This window comes from Chenopodium quinoa, unplaced genomic scaffold (genome assembly GCF_001683475.1).
Source record: "Chenopodium quinoa cultivar QQ74 unplaced genomic scaffold, ASM168347v1, whole genome shotgun sequence".
Taxonomy (NCBI): Eukaryota; Viridiplantae; Streptophyta; class Magnoliopsida; order Caryophyllales; family Amaranthaceae; genus Chenopodium; species Chenopodium quinoa.
This window is the reverse complement of record NW_018742987.1, coordinates 1,818,672-1,838,010: the sequence shown is the minus strand read 5'-3', so window position 1 is coordinate 1,838,010 and position 19,339 is coordinate 1,818,672. Positions and strand designations below refer to the sequence as shown.

Below are 19,339 nucleotides of genomic sequence, written 5' to 3'. Positions count from 1 at the left end.
GACTATTGGAATTGAAGATAATTGGTAAGTCAGATGCTTTGTAAAAGTAGGGCATATTGAAGAAGCGGAAAAAGAAGGATATGAGCATCAAGCCCATCAAAAGTATTGCAACAAAATTAATATTCTTGGTAAAACAAATGAATCTAGCTTTCTAAATACTAACGAAATTCAAATTGGAGAAAACGTAATACTCTAGATTAATCAAGTCTAATTACATGATCTATATCGATAATGTACTACAAATGCTTTATTACTCCGTGATTAATCCCATTCATGAAATCAACCATTCAACCTATTATTCATCAACCGAAGAGTAAATCATGTTTATTAATTTAACTCCTTAGACCTCCACTCCTCAAATTTATGCATAATTTAAGACCGAACATCTTCCATGATTCTTGTCAACAATAAATAATCTCATCAAGACTTTACTAATTTCCCTAATAAATGATTAATCTAATTTCAAATTTTTAATCTAATTCAAAAAGTATACTCCATAGTCCATATGTTTCTAGTCAACACATGATTTTATCATTTTATGGTTGATTCATGGTAAACAATCATAATTCAACAACCTTTTTATTTATTTTTTTTGAATGAAACAACCAAGAAATTTAATCCACCTTCAATTATTTAAAAAAAAAAAAGAAAAGAAAAACAGGATAAAATGAAAAAAAAAATGAAGAAACGTAGAACAGGTGAAAGACAAAAGGTAAAGTTGATCCACTCTCAAAAATCAAAATCAGTCCATCAAGTTTCTCTCTCTTCTTTCTCTCTCCTCTTTCTCTGCACAACTCAGTTTTCTTCAGAAGACAATTACTCTTACAGGGGTAGCTGCCACGTTTTTTTCCTCCAATTTCATTATTTTCCCTTTTTTATTACTCAATTATTTTCATGGCTGCTGCTCTTTTTCCCTCCTTTCTCTGTTCTTGATTTTCAATTTCTGGGGTTTTCTGCTAAATTTCCAATTACCCTAATCATAATCAGTAGCAATTTTAAACACCCAGAAAAAATTTCATGGTAGAAACCCCAATAACCCTTAAAAATCCCACCTTTTTCAGTTTTAGAGGGAAGAAGTAGCGAAGAGAGAGAAAAGGAGGCGGAGATGGGCAATTCATTTGGTTGCTCCGCCTCCGGTGAGCGGCTTGTGTCGGCTGCAAGAGACGGTGATTTGGTTGAAGCTAAGATGCTTCTAGAATGTAACCCTTGTCTTGCTAAATACTCTACTTTTGGTGGTCTTAATTCTCCTCTTCATTTTGCTGCTGCTAAGGGTCATAATGAGGTATTTCCCACTTCAATTTTTTTGTTTTTATTACAAATTTTTTAGTTTTTCAACATATTTATATTCTTGGGTTTTGTTTGTTTATTGAATTTTGATGTTAGATTGTGGCATTGTTGCTTGAGAATGGGGCTGATGTCAATTCCAGAAATTATTGTGGACAGGTATTGAATTTTATTTGATTAATTTGGTGTTGGAATGTTTGTATTTCTTGTGGGTTTTGTTAATTTTGGTGTTCTAATGGATGATCATTGGTTAAGGATGCTGTTGAGCTCTAAAGTCTAAACTTGTGAATTTTGTGAAACATATAATTTTTCTTATTTAATTGTCGACACTAAAGTAGAAATTTAGGAATGAGTTGATTGATTGTTTTTCATGATTATTCGAAGACGGCGTTGATGCAAGCATGTAGATATGGGCACTGGGAGGTTGTGCAAACTCTTCTGCTCTTCAGATGTAATGTGAGTTTTTGACTACTATTAGTTTACAGATTACAAGGATGCTATTTATGTTCTCTGGTTTTTGGTACTTCTGATTTTGATTTTGTGTAAAAGTTGTGTCTGCTCAATTTGGAGCTTTGAGTTTTGAGGTTTTTACTGTTGTGTTGCAGGTTACTAGAGCAGACTACCTCAGTGGTAGAACAGCTCTTCATTTTGCGGCTGTTAATGGCCACGTGAGATGCATAAGGCTGTTGTTTGCTGATTTTGTCCCAAGTGCACCGTTAGATTCTTTGAGTGCTTTAAGTGCCGAGGGTGGTGAAGGTTCCAATGGGAAAAACAGGTATGACCAGTTACCATGGCCTTTATTCATCTACCGTTCTGTGTAACTTGTGGCAGTCAGTATGATGAATTGTACAGCTATGCATGTTGATTGCCATTTCTCAGACATGGATTTATGTGATAGTAGAGGACAGAAAGAATAGTAGAAAACGGAGGAGAGATGCTAGTAAACTCTTAATTCTGAAAATCAGTATGTGTTTCTTGATAAGTTAGCAAACTGACTAGTTGAGTGAGAATGTGCTCAAATGAATCAAACAAACTCTAACCTTAAATAGTTTCAAGTTGATGTTGAGGCCCTACGACAGGCTTATAGTCGAAATTGGATTGACACTTTGACAGTGACCAGGGTGATATGAGAAACTTGAGTGTAGACTATAGACTTTTAAGTTGCATGGTATTGCATGAGTACCAATCTTAAATCATAGAGTGAATTATATAATTTGCAAATTTTGAAAGGACTATCAACCTGTAGATCAGGGGGAAGTCTTCACATACACTTTATTTTTTATTTTCTATGAAGGAAGACATGATGTACATTCAGTCGATGTGTTGCTGGTAACTCATCCTTTTCTAATGGCTAGACCAAGGAGGCTCTAAGTTGTCATATTTACCTCTGAAGCAGGTGGCATAAGCTAATATATATCCCAGTATTAAGTGGTAAATACTGATTTGGAAGTTTCAAGCAAGTTTGTGTTACTACATTCAGTTACATTGTGGTTTAGTAGATGATACCTTTGGTAGCAAAGTAAGTAGTGGTTTCAAAATATAGGCTAGGGTCTAGGGGTTCTGCTTGAGCAGAGCAACTTGCGGGCAGCTCAAACTCGACTCGAGTTGGCTCGTGTTCGCTCGAATCAGCTCGAAACTCGATAAGTGTACAAGAAATTCAAATTTTTTTTGTTCTTCTCTCTTTAGTTACTAGGCTCAAGACATTAGTAACTATGACATTAGGCTAATTGCGACTTTTATTGAAAACTTGGGTCTCAATAAAAGTTTTATAGACTTCTTTGAAAGCATTGCCTTTTGAGGTAAGCAAGTGAGTTTAAGAAGCTCTGCAAAAGCCATCGAATATGGTGTGGAAGCTATTGATGGGTAAGGGTCTTGGGTCTTACAAGTCTACTGAATAATTAAGCTGCCTTTGATTGAACAAGGTCAACTGCCTCAGGATTCTGGAAGTTACTGTACAGAAGTCATTTTTTTGGGGGGGACCTTAACCAGAGGAATCAGCATTGGCTTGCCTTGTACAATTGGAATTTTAATAAAGTAAAAGATGTTAACTTGTTTGGTACTTTGGCTGTCCTAATTCCATGTTTCTTTATCTTTATAATGAGAAGATCCTAGCTTACTTTTGTCTGTTTTAACATTTATAAGACATTGGAAACTTCTGTTTGCAAGATGTTTGTGCGGTCTATAATTAATGAGTTAAAAACTGCTTGCTATTTTTTATGGGCTATAGGCATTGCCAGATGCTGCAATGATGTGGTATCCTGACTTTTGATCTGTGTGTATTGGGTATATTCCATTTCATTGTACCAACAGGGTATTACATTTTATCTGGCAGGCATGCATTCTAATCATCTTCTGTGTTGTCAGTTGTAGTTAGAGTGTAATATTAGAATGTATATTGGTCATATCAAAGGGAAAGACTTTCTTCCTTCTTTTTTTTGGTGGTTGATCATTCGTAGAAGTTACAAATATAGACCAAGTTAATTTTCTGTCTTGCAGTGCATATATTTTGTCATTAGAGATTATGGTTAAAGTTGTCATTTTGTGTATTTCATCTTGGGTAGTGATTAGATTTCCTAAACAAATTGGTTGGGGAATGGAAAGGTTGATATACAAGTTAATCAGAAGATTATATTCATAGCTGTGGAGGCCACTAACCCCCAAATCATTTTGGGACTTAGGCTTTGTTGTTGTTGTAGAGGCCACTAACCATGATAATTTCAACTCTTGGTCTTTTCAGTGCTGTGGCAAAGTTTGTAAATAAGCCAGCTGATGGTGGCATTACAGCCCTTCACATGGCTGCATTAAATGGGTATTTTGACTGCATGCAGCTTCTCCTTGATCTCCAGGCAAATGTATCAGTTGTGACGTTTCATTATGGCACTTCTATGGACTTAATAGGTTAGATCTTTAATTGCACTTAATTGTCTGTTAACCTTCCTCAAATAGTAGCTAATGTTTGCATCAAAACCTGTTAATTAAACGTGTCTATAATCCACAGGAGCTGGAAGTACACCTTTGCATTATGCTGCTTGTGGGGGAAATCTGAAATGCTGCCAGGTGATCAATTTTACCTTTAATGACTTTAAACGCATAATTATATTGTTGAGCATTGAATAGATATATATTTTATTCTCAGATTCTCCTTGCAAGAGGTGCCAGTCGCTTGACTTTGAACTGCAATGGGTAAATTATATTGGACAGCCCTTCTAAGCTTCGTCATTCTTTTAATATGCAAGCTTATTAATTGTTCGCTTTCTTTCAGATGGCTTCCAGTTGATGTTGCAAAAATGTGGGGACGTCTTTGGCTTGAACCTTTACTTGCACCAAGTTCTGATTCTATAATTCCAGTATTTCCTCCTTCAAACTACCTATCTTTGCCTCTAATGAGTGTACTCGACATAGCAAGGTAAGCTCCAATATTTTATGCCGCTACATTGGCTGTAGCTCATATGAGTGGGCTTAGTGGGCATGCCTTGATTAAAGAGCCTATTGCTTGTATTGTGAGTTTGTGACATGCTAATGTCAGCTAAAAGACACGAAGTTTTAGTGGAGGCAATGGAACAGTATTTTATTGAATCAACTCAATGATAAATGTAAACTGAAGGCTGACATGATGTGAACCACCTATATTGCTCCTCATCTGGAAATAAGTTGCTAGTGGCAAAATTATCTTTTTATATAGTAATTTCATTATAAATTATTTAGAGTAATTGGGAAGGCTAGAGGTACTCAATTATTATATTGGTAAAGGGTTTCAAGTCCCAAAATTGTGATGGTCTTAGGACTGTGACTTTTTATTCTAGACAGGAATTATTTCCTTCGTGTTTTTTTTTTTTTTTTTTTTCCTTTTTCTTTTTACCTTGGCTGGAAAGATGCGGACTTTATAGTTGAGAAAATCATGTTGAATTATTTGTTCTCTTTGACATCTCTGTCTTATAGCCTGTTTCTGTGGGATGGTACCAAATCTTCTCGTGAAGTTCCTTCGTTTCATCTCCATCTACAAACTGTCATGGTGGAAATGATGTTTTCAGCAACTACAATAAATAGGCATGCTGTTAGTTTCTGGAATGCCGCTTCTATTCAAGTGTTCTTCTAAAAGTTAAACAAGGAAATACACATATCACATTAAAGATGAATTTCTAGGATAATTGCTTAAGAATTTCTTAAAGTCAATTTGATGGTTTGTGTTTCCCCTTGGTTCAGTGGAAATTTTTTCATGAAGTGGTTATAGTCTGGACTGAGACTAACTGGGTTTATGTTTGTGATGATTCTCAGAGAAAATGGGTTGCAGGCTTCAGTATCCTCCTTTGATGCGTCAGATACCTGTGCTGTATGCTTGGAGAGAGCATGTAGTGTAGCTGCGGAAGGTATTTTATTGACTTTTATTGATCCACTCAAGTTTGTCTGATGTTTCAATCTCAACTAGACCAACTGTCACAATCCTAATTACTCCCTTCCCTGAGGGGGTAAAAATGCACTAGGGCCAGAAAATGTGAACAAAATACCCCAGTATGGTAGGGCATCAGATATTCACTATATTTCTTCTTTGCTCTTTCTCCAGTTTTTGATATATTGAAAAGCTGAGCTTAGATTGATGTATTTTATTACTGTTTATCATTTGCTTAATGGAATTTCCATGCAAATCTTCAAACATGCTTATCTGTTATTCTGAAACTACTCACATTTTAGGACCATTAACCAGGAGTTTAGAACATATTAGGGCCATTAATAGGACCAAATAGTATCTCTATCATGCTTAACACAGCCCTAGATAAGATCAGCTGCAGAAGCATGTGCCACTCTTAGTATTGCTGATAATTGAACAAAACAGAAAATCAAGAAGGATAATGCTGATGACATATAAGTAAACGAGGGATAAAAAAAATTGTGATAAGTATTTCCCATTAAGGGATTTATGTGAGACTTGTGACTACAGACTCCCTCTTCCCTAGCTTTTTGTGGTTACATGTCCTCTTTCCCAAAATTTTGTTTATGGAATTAAAAATGAGCTATAACTGCTTCACTTCATGGAGTACTCAGTAGCCAATTCTTATGTAAGTACAGGGCTTTGAATACTTTTGCCGTTGGGAAGCCAAATGTGACCTTGAGATTGAACTTTATAGAGCACAATTTCTTCAGGGACCTTTTTTGTAAAAAATCAAAATAACAAACCTCCAGATATCTGAAACTTGTAACTGCTCTATGTGGCTCGGACTATATAATCATAGCTCCTTTTTTTTTCAAGAAACTAAAGCTGGGTGCCTAAAGGTCTGTTATTCATTTTTCTTGGGAGAAATAAATCACACTTGGCCCTATAGAAGTTTTAGGTTGCTGAAGTTTATGATGTTGGGTCTCCACCCTCCAGTTAAACTTCCCTAGTAAATTCAGCTTCAGAGTGAGCAAACTTCCCTGAAAGTGCCCTCATTTCCTAACCCTGTGCTGAAAGTAGGCTCTTTTGAGTATTGAGGCATTAGATTAATTGGTATTGAAGACTTCAAAATTGTCTGGCATAGAAGACTAGAAGTTACCTTTGTTGCTCTAATAACCATCCAATTTTTCTGGATATAATAGCTGGTATCCAGGCATGATGGTAAGACCAAAGAAACTCTATTGCAAACCTAAAGTTTTAAGCATCAACCTGTTTTTATTTATCTTTTTATTTTTTATTTTTTTGCATGACTGCTTCCACTGTATCATTACCGTGATTGTTTAGCTTCTAGGTAATGAAATTTGATAGTGTTTGATTTCATGCCCAATATCTACCCTCTCCTCCTAGGATTATTATTTTTACATCCTAGGTAATTTGGATTAATAACAAGTACTAGTACATAATACCATCCATTCCTATGCAGGTTGTGGACACCAACTTTGTGTCAAATGTGCACTCTATCTTTGCTCCACATGTAACATTTCTTCTGAGGTGGTTGGGCCACCAGGGTCAATTCCCTGCCCACTTTGCAGACACGGGATTGTCTCCTTTGTTAAACTTCCGGGTTCTCTCGAAAAAGAAATAAAACTTCCGCTCTCTCTTGGCTTCTGCACACCTTGTATGCTTCATCCACGTGATTCTGATCGGTCAACAGCCACTTCTACACCAGACATTCGGAAGAATCGGGTAGCTTCAGTTTCCTCAGATATGTTCTGCCCTGTCTCTTGCAGTCCATTTCCCTCAGCTGCGATCCCCCTGTGCCATTGCAACGAGGGTCCATGCCCATCTTTTGAACCCCGAGATATGGAGAGAGCAGTTGAGTCTCCCCGTCATTCACAAGGAACAGTGGACTCAGATAAAATGGAAGGTCCTAGACTGGAAAGAACAAGCTGTTCGAGCATGTTCTGGGGAAGGAGGAGTTGCAGCAGAGAACATCAGTGCAATTCTGAGATTAATGCTTAGTACAAAATTAGACATTCATTGTGTGTTTCTGAGTCTTTGACCTTCTATGCAATCAGCTTCCTGCTGATATATTTAGAAATCATGTTGGGGGTGTTTATTCGATAGAATTAGGGTTAAAAAAAATGGTGTCGCAAAGCGCAAGGTTTCAAATTTCTGCTGTAGTGTTTAGAGGTTTTGAAATTAGGGGTCTGTAAATTTTGATGTCCAAAGAATTGGTTGGATTGCTCTCTACTTCCTGTTTATCCCACTTGTACACAGGTTCACACGTTGATTGTTTAAACATGAAGATTGATCTGTAAGATAGAACTTGTGCCGAAAATCTTCTACACTCTCCTTTTCCTTTAGTTTTATACTTTATCCGTCTCAAATTAATTTAATAATTCGATAAAATTTCTTCTAATGTAGATCATCAATAAATAAATCTTGAGACATTAGGATTTAGCTATATTGCACTTCACGTAAGATTATAAAAGCTCATTTTTCCAACGTAGATTATCAAAACCAACTGTATAAGAGATAAGACTAAAGTTTGTGCCGGTCCTGAAAACCCGATTAAAATTGTGCACAATTAAGGGTCTTAAACACACTTTTTACGACCTCAAAACATACAAGGTTAACAATACGGAGTAGGAAAATACAGTAAATACGGAGTATGAGGTAAATAGGAAATGATTTGCGATTTGTGACCCAAAAAAAACAACCAAACTAAACTAATCTCGAGTTTACCTCAATCCAAAAGTGATCGATCAGATTAACTAATTTGACAGGTTTGGTGAAGTGCATACTGATACAAGTGATGGGACATTCGGTTGATATTAGTACTACGTACGGAGTATAATATCCCAGCAATAGTACAGACTACAATCTACAGAGGTATGCATGGAAGAGGGGGGGGGGGGGGGGGCTCCGATTTCAAATTTGCAATGCCACCACTTAATGACATAAGTGTGCTACTCCTTTTTATTTACGGAGTACTCCTTTCATTCCCAAATATAGAGTTTTTACGGACTAAATAGGGAGTATTTTATTTTAAATGATTTTTATGACGTATATTTGTTCATAATACTTGTCCTTAGGTAATAACAAAACTTACCGTATAAAATATGATATTGTTAAATCACATATTGAGACAAATTTAATAATATCTTACGTGAAAAATGCTACGTAGACACTTTTTGTTTTGTGACAGTTCGAGTATTAAACAAGTAAATCACATCAAAGATTAAAGGACATACAATAACACATGAATAACATTACATAGCTAATAATTTCTGAAATACAATCATTCAGAAATCTAAGCTAGTTCCTCTTATGAAACACAACCATTTCTTAATTTACCCTTCCAAATTAAACCTACGTACCCTTTTCCCAATTAAAAACGTACACAACATGCATGTAACATAAAATATAATACTAGCTAGACACCTTAATAATAACGTACATTATAACATAATGTGTATATATTTATATATCTTGCTTAGCTTAATTATGATTTATGATAATAATTAATTATGTTGATCATCTTCTTCTGGCAGCAGTCTCTCTTTGTGCATTGAAGTAGACGACGGCGACCGGGAGGCCGAGGCCATTTTCAGCAGCAAACCTCCTAGTGTTGAAACAGTCACGTGACGACGGTGTCCTCACTGTCTGCCTTCCTCTTGTTTGCTTGAACAATATAAATATGTACCTATGTATTCCCACCACTGGCTTTGGTGTTTCATAGCACACTATTTCTTTACCTACATGTTCAATTTTTTAAACACATTAGATTATCAAAACAATAATTATATTTTTTAAATATTATTTACTAATATATATACATAATAACTAATACTTGTACGATTATTTGCTAATATGATTAAACTAATATTAGTACTTGTACTTTTATTTATGCTTATAGTTGGCAAGGCATCATATACGAGGAATGTTTGTAAATAAGATAAGAGATAGCTAAAAAAAAAAATATATATTAATAATTGAAATTCTTTTTTTTTTTTTTTTTTGTAAAAAAAATAAATTACTATTGCTTTGTAATAAAGTTGTTAATGTGATTAAATGAAGAAAAAATTTCATTGGACTAGAACTCTAGAAGATGCGAACCAATGACATAAAATTAAGATAATATTATTCAACTTTATTTATATGCATAGTGGATGGAAGCAAACACAAGGATTTTTCAAAAGAAATTTTGTAGATGCCTACATCAAATATTATCACTTGCTTTGTCCACTACTAGCAACAACCACGCAATAACATTACTAGTTCAAATTTCGTTGCATTGTGAGATTAATACTTACCAAATGTAATATCAGTTGTTCCGGGAATATCTGTCACAATCCTACAAGATGTACGGAAATAAAAGATAAATACATTAAGCTACATTATAAATTCACAATTATTACTTCTAACAAAAAAGTTGAAGAAAATATAAGATATTTGGTGGGTTATAGAAATACTAACCAATGGAGATGTTCTCTTAGATATGGGTCGCTAGGGCTTGGTGCATCTGGGTCTACCATGATCTACAAAACAAAACCATAACATACATAATCAAAACTATGGTAAGTAATTACTGTGTATATATATAATGAAAAATGAATTAAGTTGAAATACATCTTGTGCATCCAAATATAACAATGTGAACTCATGTTTTTCAGTTGTTACGTTACGAATTCAAATTAAAATGTCGATAGTAATTACAGTAAAATCCGGAAAAAGCTAAGTATTGTTTCTTTTCTTTTACATGCAACTAACATAAACAACCATGCATCTAGTTAGCTAGTAAAGGGTTGATAGTGGTGAAACTTACCAAAGTATAAGCGGACCTCATGTCTTCACCACCAATCTCGACTCGAGGTTTGGAAGTAACAACAGCAGGCATAAGCTCATGGCCATTGGAAACTTGCTTGCTTGAGTTGTAAGTCACATCTAACCTCACACTTGGGTTGAAAATGTCAACCACCTCTCCTATAACCCTTCCTATTATCAAAGGCTCTACTCCTCTTGCCATGAAGATAAAAATATAACTAAGTGATGAATTGAAATATTAAGTAACAAGTTACAATCCAAATAAGTGTATACTAGACAAATACAAGTTTCTTCTCTTTTATCTTTGGTGCAATATAATGGCTATTACCTACATGTATGGCCTTTTTATAGACACACAATTTTTAGAGAGAGAAAAAGAGAGCCCAAAAATAGGGAGCTAGTGAGAGAATAGATTTTTTTTTTTTTTTTTTTTTTTTTTTGTGTAGAAGCTTAATATTTCCTCCGTCCCAAATTACTTGCAACGATTTAACTTTTTGCACTATTTACACATCTCCTTTTGACCATCTTTTTTAACTATTATATGAAAGTCAATGTAATCATATAAGATGTTGTTGGGTCTATTTTAATGTATAGTTTCTAAATATAAACTTTTTATAACCTATATAAATATATAATAAAAGATATAGACGGTCAAACATGTGCATCGGCAAGCGTATCCAGTCAAAATGTTGCAAATAAATTGGGACAGAGGGAGTAATATTTTAGAATGAATTTGGACATAACCATCAAGATTTGTACAGCTATCATGAAAAAACACACACGTTTGAATAAATTCAATAGATGCAACAAGTTGAGACAATATGTAGTGTTAGAGATGCCCTTTTTTCTTTTTGGAAATCTCTCTTACAATAGCTAAGATACCCTTTCTAGTTTTGAATCAATTATATAAGAGAAACTCGTAGTTGATTCCAGTGGTTTGAATATAAAATCTAATTTACGTGTTTTACTTTACACTTATCCCCTATATTAAGTCGAGAAAATATTTAGTTTGCATATATCCAGGCCAACACATACACATGAAATAGGGTTTAAAAGTCTGGTGATCCATGAGAGTGTTAAGTTTTATTGTAGTCGTGAATATAATAAAAGTAAATCAGAGTGCAAGAATCTATTTGTCAATGGCTTATTGGCTATTAAGAGTGGAGAATTTACTTTTTGTCTAATTAAAAATCATTATCTTTTGGACGAATAGGAATTCAGCTTTTTGTTCATAAAACATGACTTTGATGAAAAAATATATTATCAAGAAGCATGGGATATGTTGCTAATCATATAAATTACTCATGCAAAAGAAACAAGAAGGACAGCTGCTTATCTTATTGGGGGATGCTTTACTTGATTTAGTAGTGAAAAGACTTGTTTTTTTAATGTCATTTCTTAGATTATTGTTGGAGAATGTCAGGGAGAACCAAAATTTTCCTTAATAGGAATAATAAATTTTTTGACATTATTTATTATTTGTATCATTTTTGACAAAAATGTTTTTTTGCTTATTTAATTATAGATTATTATTATTATTATTATTATTATTATTATTATTATTATTATTATTATTATTATTATTATTCAACTAGGCCGGTTCATGCATATGTAAAGAGTCATATTTCATGTACATCGTCCAATCAATATTCTTCTCCAAGTTTAAGGCCGCCAAATCAATAGTCATGCTATTGTAAATTAACTAAATTTGTATGGGAAGTAATTTATATAAATTGTAATGTACAATAATCAATCATCAAGTGAGTGAGTGACATTTAATGCTCAATCAAACTATTCAAAAATAAAATGATGATAATAAAATTGAAAAGTGATACGAAGTAGGAAGTATATGATGAGTAAAAAATTATATTTAAAGTTTATATTATATATGCTCTAAAATTATAATTATTAGTATTCGTAATTTTGTAAGATGTTCTAATATCTTCATTCATAAAGACTAACTATAAAAGCGTTAATTATATATTTATATTTGAGATGAGATTGAATGATTAGAAATGCATGATAAAATTATTTTCAATTGATGTTATTAATATCTTATGATGTTTTACTTTTGTGTGTATGTTGTACTTCGATCCATATATTTTCTTCTTAAAATCAATGAGGGAGTAGATTAATTTCGCAAATTGATGTTCTAAATCATCAAATAAATAAAAAGAGGGAATATAAATTCTGGACATTATCTCATGTAATTAAGAACAGTGCAATTATCAAATATAAAACATCCTTTATAGTGGAATCTTCATAGAGATTACAAGTTGATCAAGTTGAAACACTATTCTTGATAATCTTGTTAAATAACTGATACTAAGTACAATTAGACTAGTAATAAAAACAAACAAAAATCTCATTGAAAATTGTACTATTAAAAATAAATTTGTACGTAAAAGAGACATGAACTGATAAATATTAACTTGTATAAGTATATATTAATCACAAAAACCACCTAATACATACCGAAAACGTTATAAGTAAAGAACAACCAAAGTGTACGATAAACATTTGTACGGCCGATTCTGATGTATTCTCATTAGAACTGTCAAAAGTTGACTCAACTCGAAATACCGACTCAAACCCGATTATTAACCGAACCATCTGAACCCGAAAAAATGGTGACCCAAACGTGACATGACCCGACCTGAAACCAACCCTAGACCCAAGTTGACCCGAGTATGTGAGACCGGACCCGAACATGAACTGACCTGGAGATGACCCGACCCGAATGTAACCCGTAAATATTTGACCTGAACCGAACCCGATTGGAACCGAAATTGATCCAAACCCATTTTAACCTGTCAAAACCCGAATTTGATACGACTTGTTACTAAATTGACCTGAAATCAACCCGACTTCTTCCTAACCCGACCCGAATTTAACCCAACCTGTTACAAACTTGACCCGAAATCAACCCAACTTGTTATTAACCTGACCCAAATTCAGCCCGACTTGTTATTGAACCGACCCGAATTTTACCAGACCTATTACTAACCCGACCAAAAAATTCAACCCGATCTGCTACTAACCCGACTCGAAATCAACACGACTTGTTATTGACCCGACCTAAATTCATCCAAAACTGTTCCTGACCCGATTTCAAATCACCTTAAATGCAATTTAGACCACCTAATTATTGTCGATCAAAGAATTTTGTCTAGGGAGACCAAGTCGGTCCAAGCCAACAAATTAAAGAAAGGAGCATCATCCTCAAATTTGAGAGTTAAATATAGTATATATTTGTTGTATGATCAAAGAAGATAATTATTTTCCTAATTTATAGACTATAATATAGTTCCCTGGTATATTGCCATATATATTATAGTCAAAGGAAATAATTAACTTGATAAAAATGATAATTATCTATTTATAGTTAGTTGAATTCGAATATGACTTGACTTGGAAATGACCCGACCTGATTGTAACCTGTAAATTATTGACTTGAACATAACCCGACTTGAATCCGAGAATAACCCGACTTGGAAATGACTCAACCTGATTATTACCCGCAAATTATTGACTTGAACCGAACCCGATTTGAACCCAAAAATGACCCGACCTGATTATAACCCACAAACTATTGACTTGAAACGAACCCGACTCAAACCCGAGAATGACCCGGCCTGATTCTAACCCGTAAATTATTTACTTGAACCGATCTCGACTCGAACTTGAGAATTACCCTAACCCGTGAAAACTCGAATTAAACCTGACCTATTGTTCACACAACCCGAATGTAACTCGACCAGTTATTAACCCAACCCAAACCGATAAGAAGTATGACCCGACATGCAACTCAAGCACGACAAAACAAAAACCCGACCCGCATAGGTTATGCCGTTATGGAATTAATCCGAGTCGACCCGACCCACTTATACTGACCAAAACCCGACCCGTTTACCCGAATTGACAGCTCTACCCAAAACCTCCAAAACTTCTTAAAAAGCGTGGATATTAGCCTTCAATTTTGCAATTTTTTGACTTTTTTTCACCTGCAAATAAAAATTGCCGAAATGTTTACCATGGTCCCTAATACCCTCCAGGAGTCCAATTGGTTGGGTGGAACCATCCAATTTACCTTTAAACTACCAATTTACCAGTTTACAACTTGCACCGATTTCATTAAATCAAGCCTACCACGAACATTTATGACAACATATATTGATAATATATGGTTCCAAACGACATTATATGACCCCGAGATGTATCCCCTAAAATCTCAATGCTTTTCGACACCGGGCCCGAAATATTCAGAAATTCTCAAAAAGAGTGGGATATTAGCCTTCAATTTTGGAATTTTTTACTTTTTTTCGCTCGGATATAAAAATTGTCGAAATGGTTACCATGGTCCCTAATACCCTCCGGGAGTCCAATTGGGTGGGTGGAACCATCCAATTTGCCTTTAAACGACTGATTTACCGGTTTACAACTTACACCGATTTCATTAATTCAAGCCTACCACGAACATTTATGACAACAAATAATGATCATATATGGTTCCAAATGACATTATATGACCCCGAGATGTATTCCCAAGAATTTCAAAACTTTCCGACACCGGACCCCGAATACTCAAAAAATTCTCAAAAAACGTGGATATAGCCTTCAATTTTTGAATTTTTTGACTTTGTTTTGCCTGTAAATGAAAATTGCTGAAATGTTTACCATGGTATCTAATACCCTACGGGAGTCCAATTGGGTGGGTGGAATCATCCAATCTACCTTTAAACGGCCAATTTACCAGTTTACAACTAGCGTCGATTTCATTAACTCAAGCCTACTACGAATATTTACGACAACATATAATGATCGTATATGGTTCAAAACAGAATTATATAAACCCGAGATATATCCCCTAAAATCTAAAGACTTTTTGACCCCGGACTCTAAAACCTCCAAAATTTCTCAAAAAACGTGGATATTAGCTTTCAATTTTGGATGTTTTTAACTTTTTTTGGATCGGAAATAAAAATTGTCGAAATGTTTACCATGGTCCCTAATACCCTCCGTGAGTCCAATTGGGTGGGTGGAACCATTCTATTTGTCATTAAACGACCAATTTACCGGTTTACAAGTTGCACCGATTTAATTAACTCAAGCCTACTACGAATATTTACGACAACATATAATGATTATATATGGTTCCAAACGACATTATATGACCTCGAGATGTATCCCCTAAAATCTCAAGACTTTTCGACAACGGCCCCAAAGTCTCCAAAATTTCTTAAAAAAACATGGATATTAGCCTTCAATTTTGAAATTTTTTGACTTTTTTTTACCCAGAAATAAAAATTGCCGAAATATTTACCATGGTTCCCAATATCCTCCGGAAATTCAATTGGGGTTGGAACCATCCAATTTGCCTTTAAACGGCTAATTTACCGATTTACAACGTACACCGATTTCATTAACTCAAGCCTGCCACGAACATTTATGACAACTAGGGGTGGGACTTCGGTCTGGCAGTTCGGTTTGACCTCGGTTTGAGTCGGTTTCGGTTTGGAGCGGTTCGGATTGAAACGGTTTAGTTTAGCTGGCGGGTCGGTTTGGTTCGGTTTGGGTTAGTCACGGCTCGGTTTGGTTTCGGTTTATTTCTTTGCGGTTTAAATTCGGTTTGGGTCATAAGCGGGTCGGTTTATAAACGATTCGGATTATGTCGGTTCGGTTTGATACGGGTCGGTTTAAGGTGCGGGTTTACCCGGGTCAATGTCAGTTCGATTTACAAACGGTTTGGATCAAGCCGGTTTGGTTTGAAATGGGTCGGTTTAGGGGCGGATTTACCCGGGTCAATATCGGTTCGGTTTATAAACGGTGCGAATCATGTCGGTTCAGTTTGAAATGGGCCGGTTTAGTAGAGGGTTTACACAGTTCAATTGGTTCGGTTTATGAACGGTTTGGATCATGTCGGTTCGGTTTATAAGCGGTTTGGGTCATGAATTGAATTCATGATTGTTTTAAAGATCGCGTCATGACCATGATTTAATGAGTTGATACTTATAATACGATAAATCGATAATTAAGAATGTACAAATATTCAATTAGATTGATCAACAAGTGTTTTAAACTTTTAAGTTTTAATAATCAGATATGTAAATATGTTTATCGATTGTAGATTTGTAGTACATACCAATAATTCAATGAGGCAATGATACTTATGATAGTATGATAATGATACCAACCATACATTCGTACGATATGATATACATAATAATTAATCTATAATTACATATACATTAACAATATCGTATTGAATCAATTTCCATTTCCAAACATTGCATTTCTTATAAATTATAACTTACACGAGATTAAATGGATTCGTTATTTACTTTGTTACTTTATTTAGATTACTAACTCAAACAACTTAATAAGTTAAATGGACGAAATCACGAAATCACTAATTAAAGTGGTGATGAAAGCATTATGCAATACTAATGTACGAATAGTCAAATATACAACGATTAGATTGAATGCCCATGAAAAACAATGGTTAGATTTTCATTACTTTATTAGTTATTAGTATTATTACTTATTAAGTTATTATTAGTTTTATAGTTTATTATATATACTGATATACAATCACAGACTCACAGATGTCAGATATTGTCATATTGATGAGCATTAAGCCATTAACTCATTAAGTCATTAACTATGTCGTATTGAATCAATTTCAATTTTGAAACATTTGCGTTTCTTACAATTTATAACTTATAAGTAATAAACTAATAATAATAATAATAATAATAATAATAATAATAATAATAATAATAGTAATAATAATAATAATAATTATAATAATATTATAATAATAGTAGTAGTAAACTAGTAATAATAATAATATTAACAAATAATTATACTAACAATAATAATAATAATAATAATAATAATAATAAATAATTAAAAAAACGGTCAAAAAGACCTAGAAAAGCACAAAGAAAATCTAGACCGTTAGATCTAGATGAATATTCTAGAATCTACAAAAAAAAAAAAAAAAAAAAAATGAACGGTTAGATCTAACTTAGATGTTGAGATTGAATATGGACGGTTAGATCAACTGAAGTAAAACCTAAACCTAGAAAAAAAAACCCACTCTCACTCTCTCAGCCATTCTCATTCACTCATTCAGCCGTTTCTCTCTCAATCTCACAATCTGTCATAGTTTCTCTCTCTAACTTCTCAGTTTCTCACTCTTTCGTTCTGAAATTCTCAAGAATCTCAAGCTCAATTTCGTTTCATTTGTGTTTTGGATCTACATTTCTGATTTCTAGCTTTACATTCTCGTTTTTTTTGTTAATTTTTGTTGTTTTCGTTTTGATTTTTTCGTTTTTGTTCCGGTTTGTTTATTTAGGGTTTTTGTTTTCGTTTCATTTGTGTTTTGGATCTACATTTCTGATTTCTCGCTTTACATTCTCGTTTTTTTTGTTAATTTTTGTTGTTTTCGTTTTGATTTTTCTCGTTTTTGTTCCGGTTTGTTTATTTAGGGTTTTTGTTTTCGTTTCATTTTTGTTTTGGATCTAAGTTCTGATTTCTGATTTCTGATTTCAAATCTTCCTCTCCTTCAAGCCGTCAAACCCTAAGGTAATTTTTTTGTTAATTTATTCGATTTTTTGTTAAGTTCTCCATCTTCAAATCTCCTTCAAGCCGTCAAAGGTAATTACTTTTTCCTTTTTTTTTTTAATACAGTTTTTCTGTTTTTGTATTTGATTATTGTTGTTGTTCTTGCTTGAATATAGTCGAAATATGCCTAAAATGAGTAAAATCTGTTGTTGATTGTATTTTTGTTTTTTACGGGAAAATGGTAGATTTGTGCTGTTTTGTTGTTTATTATGCTCGATTTAAACGTAATGATGATGGGTTGTTCAGATTATGTGATTATTATTGTTGGAATACATGCATTGTTTATTTATTGGGATTTTAGCTTTATATTTTTAACCCATATTGTTGGAATACAAGCATTGTATATGATTGGCTTAAAGTTAGTACTTAAAATGTACACATATGTGACTGTATCGTATATAACTTTCTATATTCTGTTAGGATATATGTTGTAATCACGTTTGTTGTATAATTCTGAATTTTGAAACATTGACTAGTGCAAATAAAATTCTGAAATATGAACTATCTATTTAGTTGAATTTTGGTATTGAGTGAATAGGATTCACTGTCGTGACTTCAGTGTCAGTCACATGAGACAATGCATGCTTAATTGCTCACTATTAATAGAATTTGTCACTTAATTTGGTACTTATAAGTTATAAATGCTGTTTTTTTTTTCAGTCATGTCTCGCGAGTATGATGAATTTGACTATGAGAGGCAATCAAATTTTGATACTGTTAGCTCTCAAGCTGCCTCTGTCTCGGTTGATGATGCTAGTAATACCGGCACTATCAATCCTTCTGTTAATAAACGTCAAAGAAGCGCAGGTATATGGAAGCATTACACTTTTTTTGTAAAGACGATAGGTAATGAAAATGTAGATTATGCTCGTTGTAATTTGTGTGGCAAAGAATATAAAGCACCTGGTAAAGCGGGTACTTCAACTTGTAGAGCTCATATTAATGCATGTTTGGAAAAGCATGGTCTCCAGTCCGGTAACGAATCACAATTTGATCAAAAAACTTATTTACAAAAGTTTGCTAAAGCTATAATCTGCCATGCATATCCTTTAAATATTGTAGAGCATGAATATCTTAGGGAACTTCATGCATATTTGAATCCTAAGGTGCAGCATGTTTGTAGAAAAACTATGTTAAAGTATGTTATTGCTGAGCATGATAAATATAAATCCTTGTTGCTTGAGTCTTTGGCTAATGTTTCTGGTAGAGTTAGCTTTACATGTGACT

The 19,339-nt window shown here is 33.9% G+C and overlaps 2 protein-coding genes across 2 annotated transcripts; one reads left to right on the top strand and one right to left on the bottom strand.

Moving 5' to 3' along the window:
• The first annotated feature begins 521 nt into the window (after positions 1-521).
• Positions 522-7,994, top strand: LOC110729688 (E3 ubiquitin-protein ligase XBAT33-like). The gene is made up of 10 exons (XM_021909463.1): positions 522-1,282; positions 1,384-1,443; positions 1,669-1,740; positions 1,890-2,059; positions 4,022-4,182; positions 4,283-4,341; positions 4,421-4,467; positions 4,547-4,690; positions 5,560-5,651; positions 7,137-7,994. Exons 1-10 carry the CDS (start codon positions 1,106-1,108, stop codon positions 7,673-7,675), a joined length of 1,521 nt encoding a protein of 506 aa, XP_021765155.1. The 5' UTR covers positions 522-1,105; the 3' UTR covers positions 7,676-7,994.
• Positions 7,995-8,885: 891 nt separating this feature from the next.
• Positions 8,886-10,809, bottom strand: LOC110729689 (CEN-like protein 1). Its single transcript, XM_021909464.1, has 4 exons — positions 10,485-10,809; positions 10,136-10,197; positions 9,973-10,013; positions 8,886-9,414 (listed from the first exon to the last, which is right to left on the bottom strand). The coding sequence occupies exons 1-4, from the start codon at positions 10,683-10,685 to the stop codon at positions 9,194-9,196; spliced, it is 525 nt and encodes a 174-aa protein (XP_021765156.1). The 5' UTR covers positions 10,686-10,809; the 3' UTR covers positions 8,886-9,193.
• Between the last annotated feature and the right edge of the window lie 8,530 nt (positions 10,810-19,339).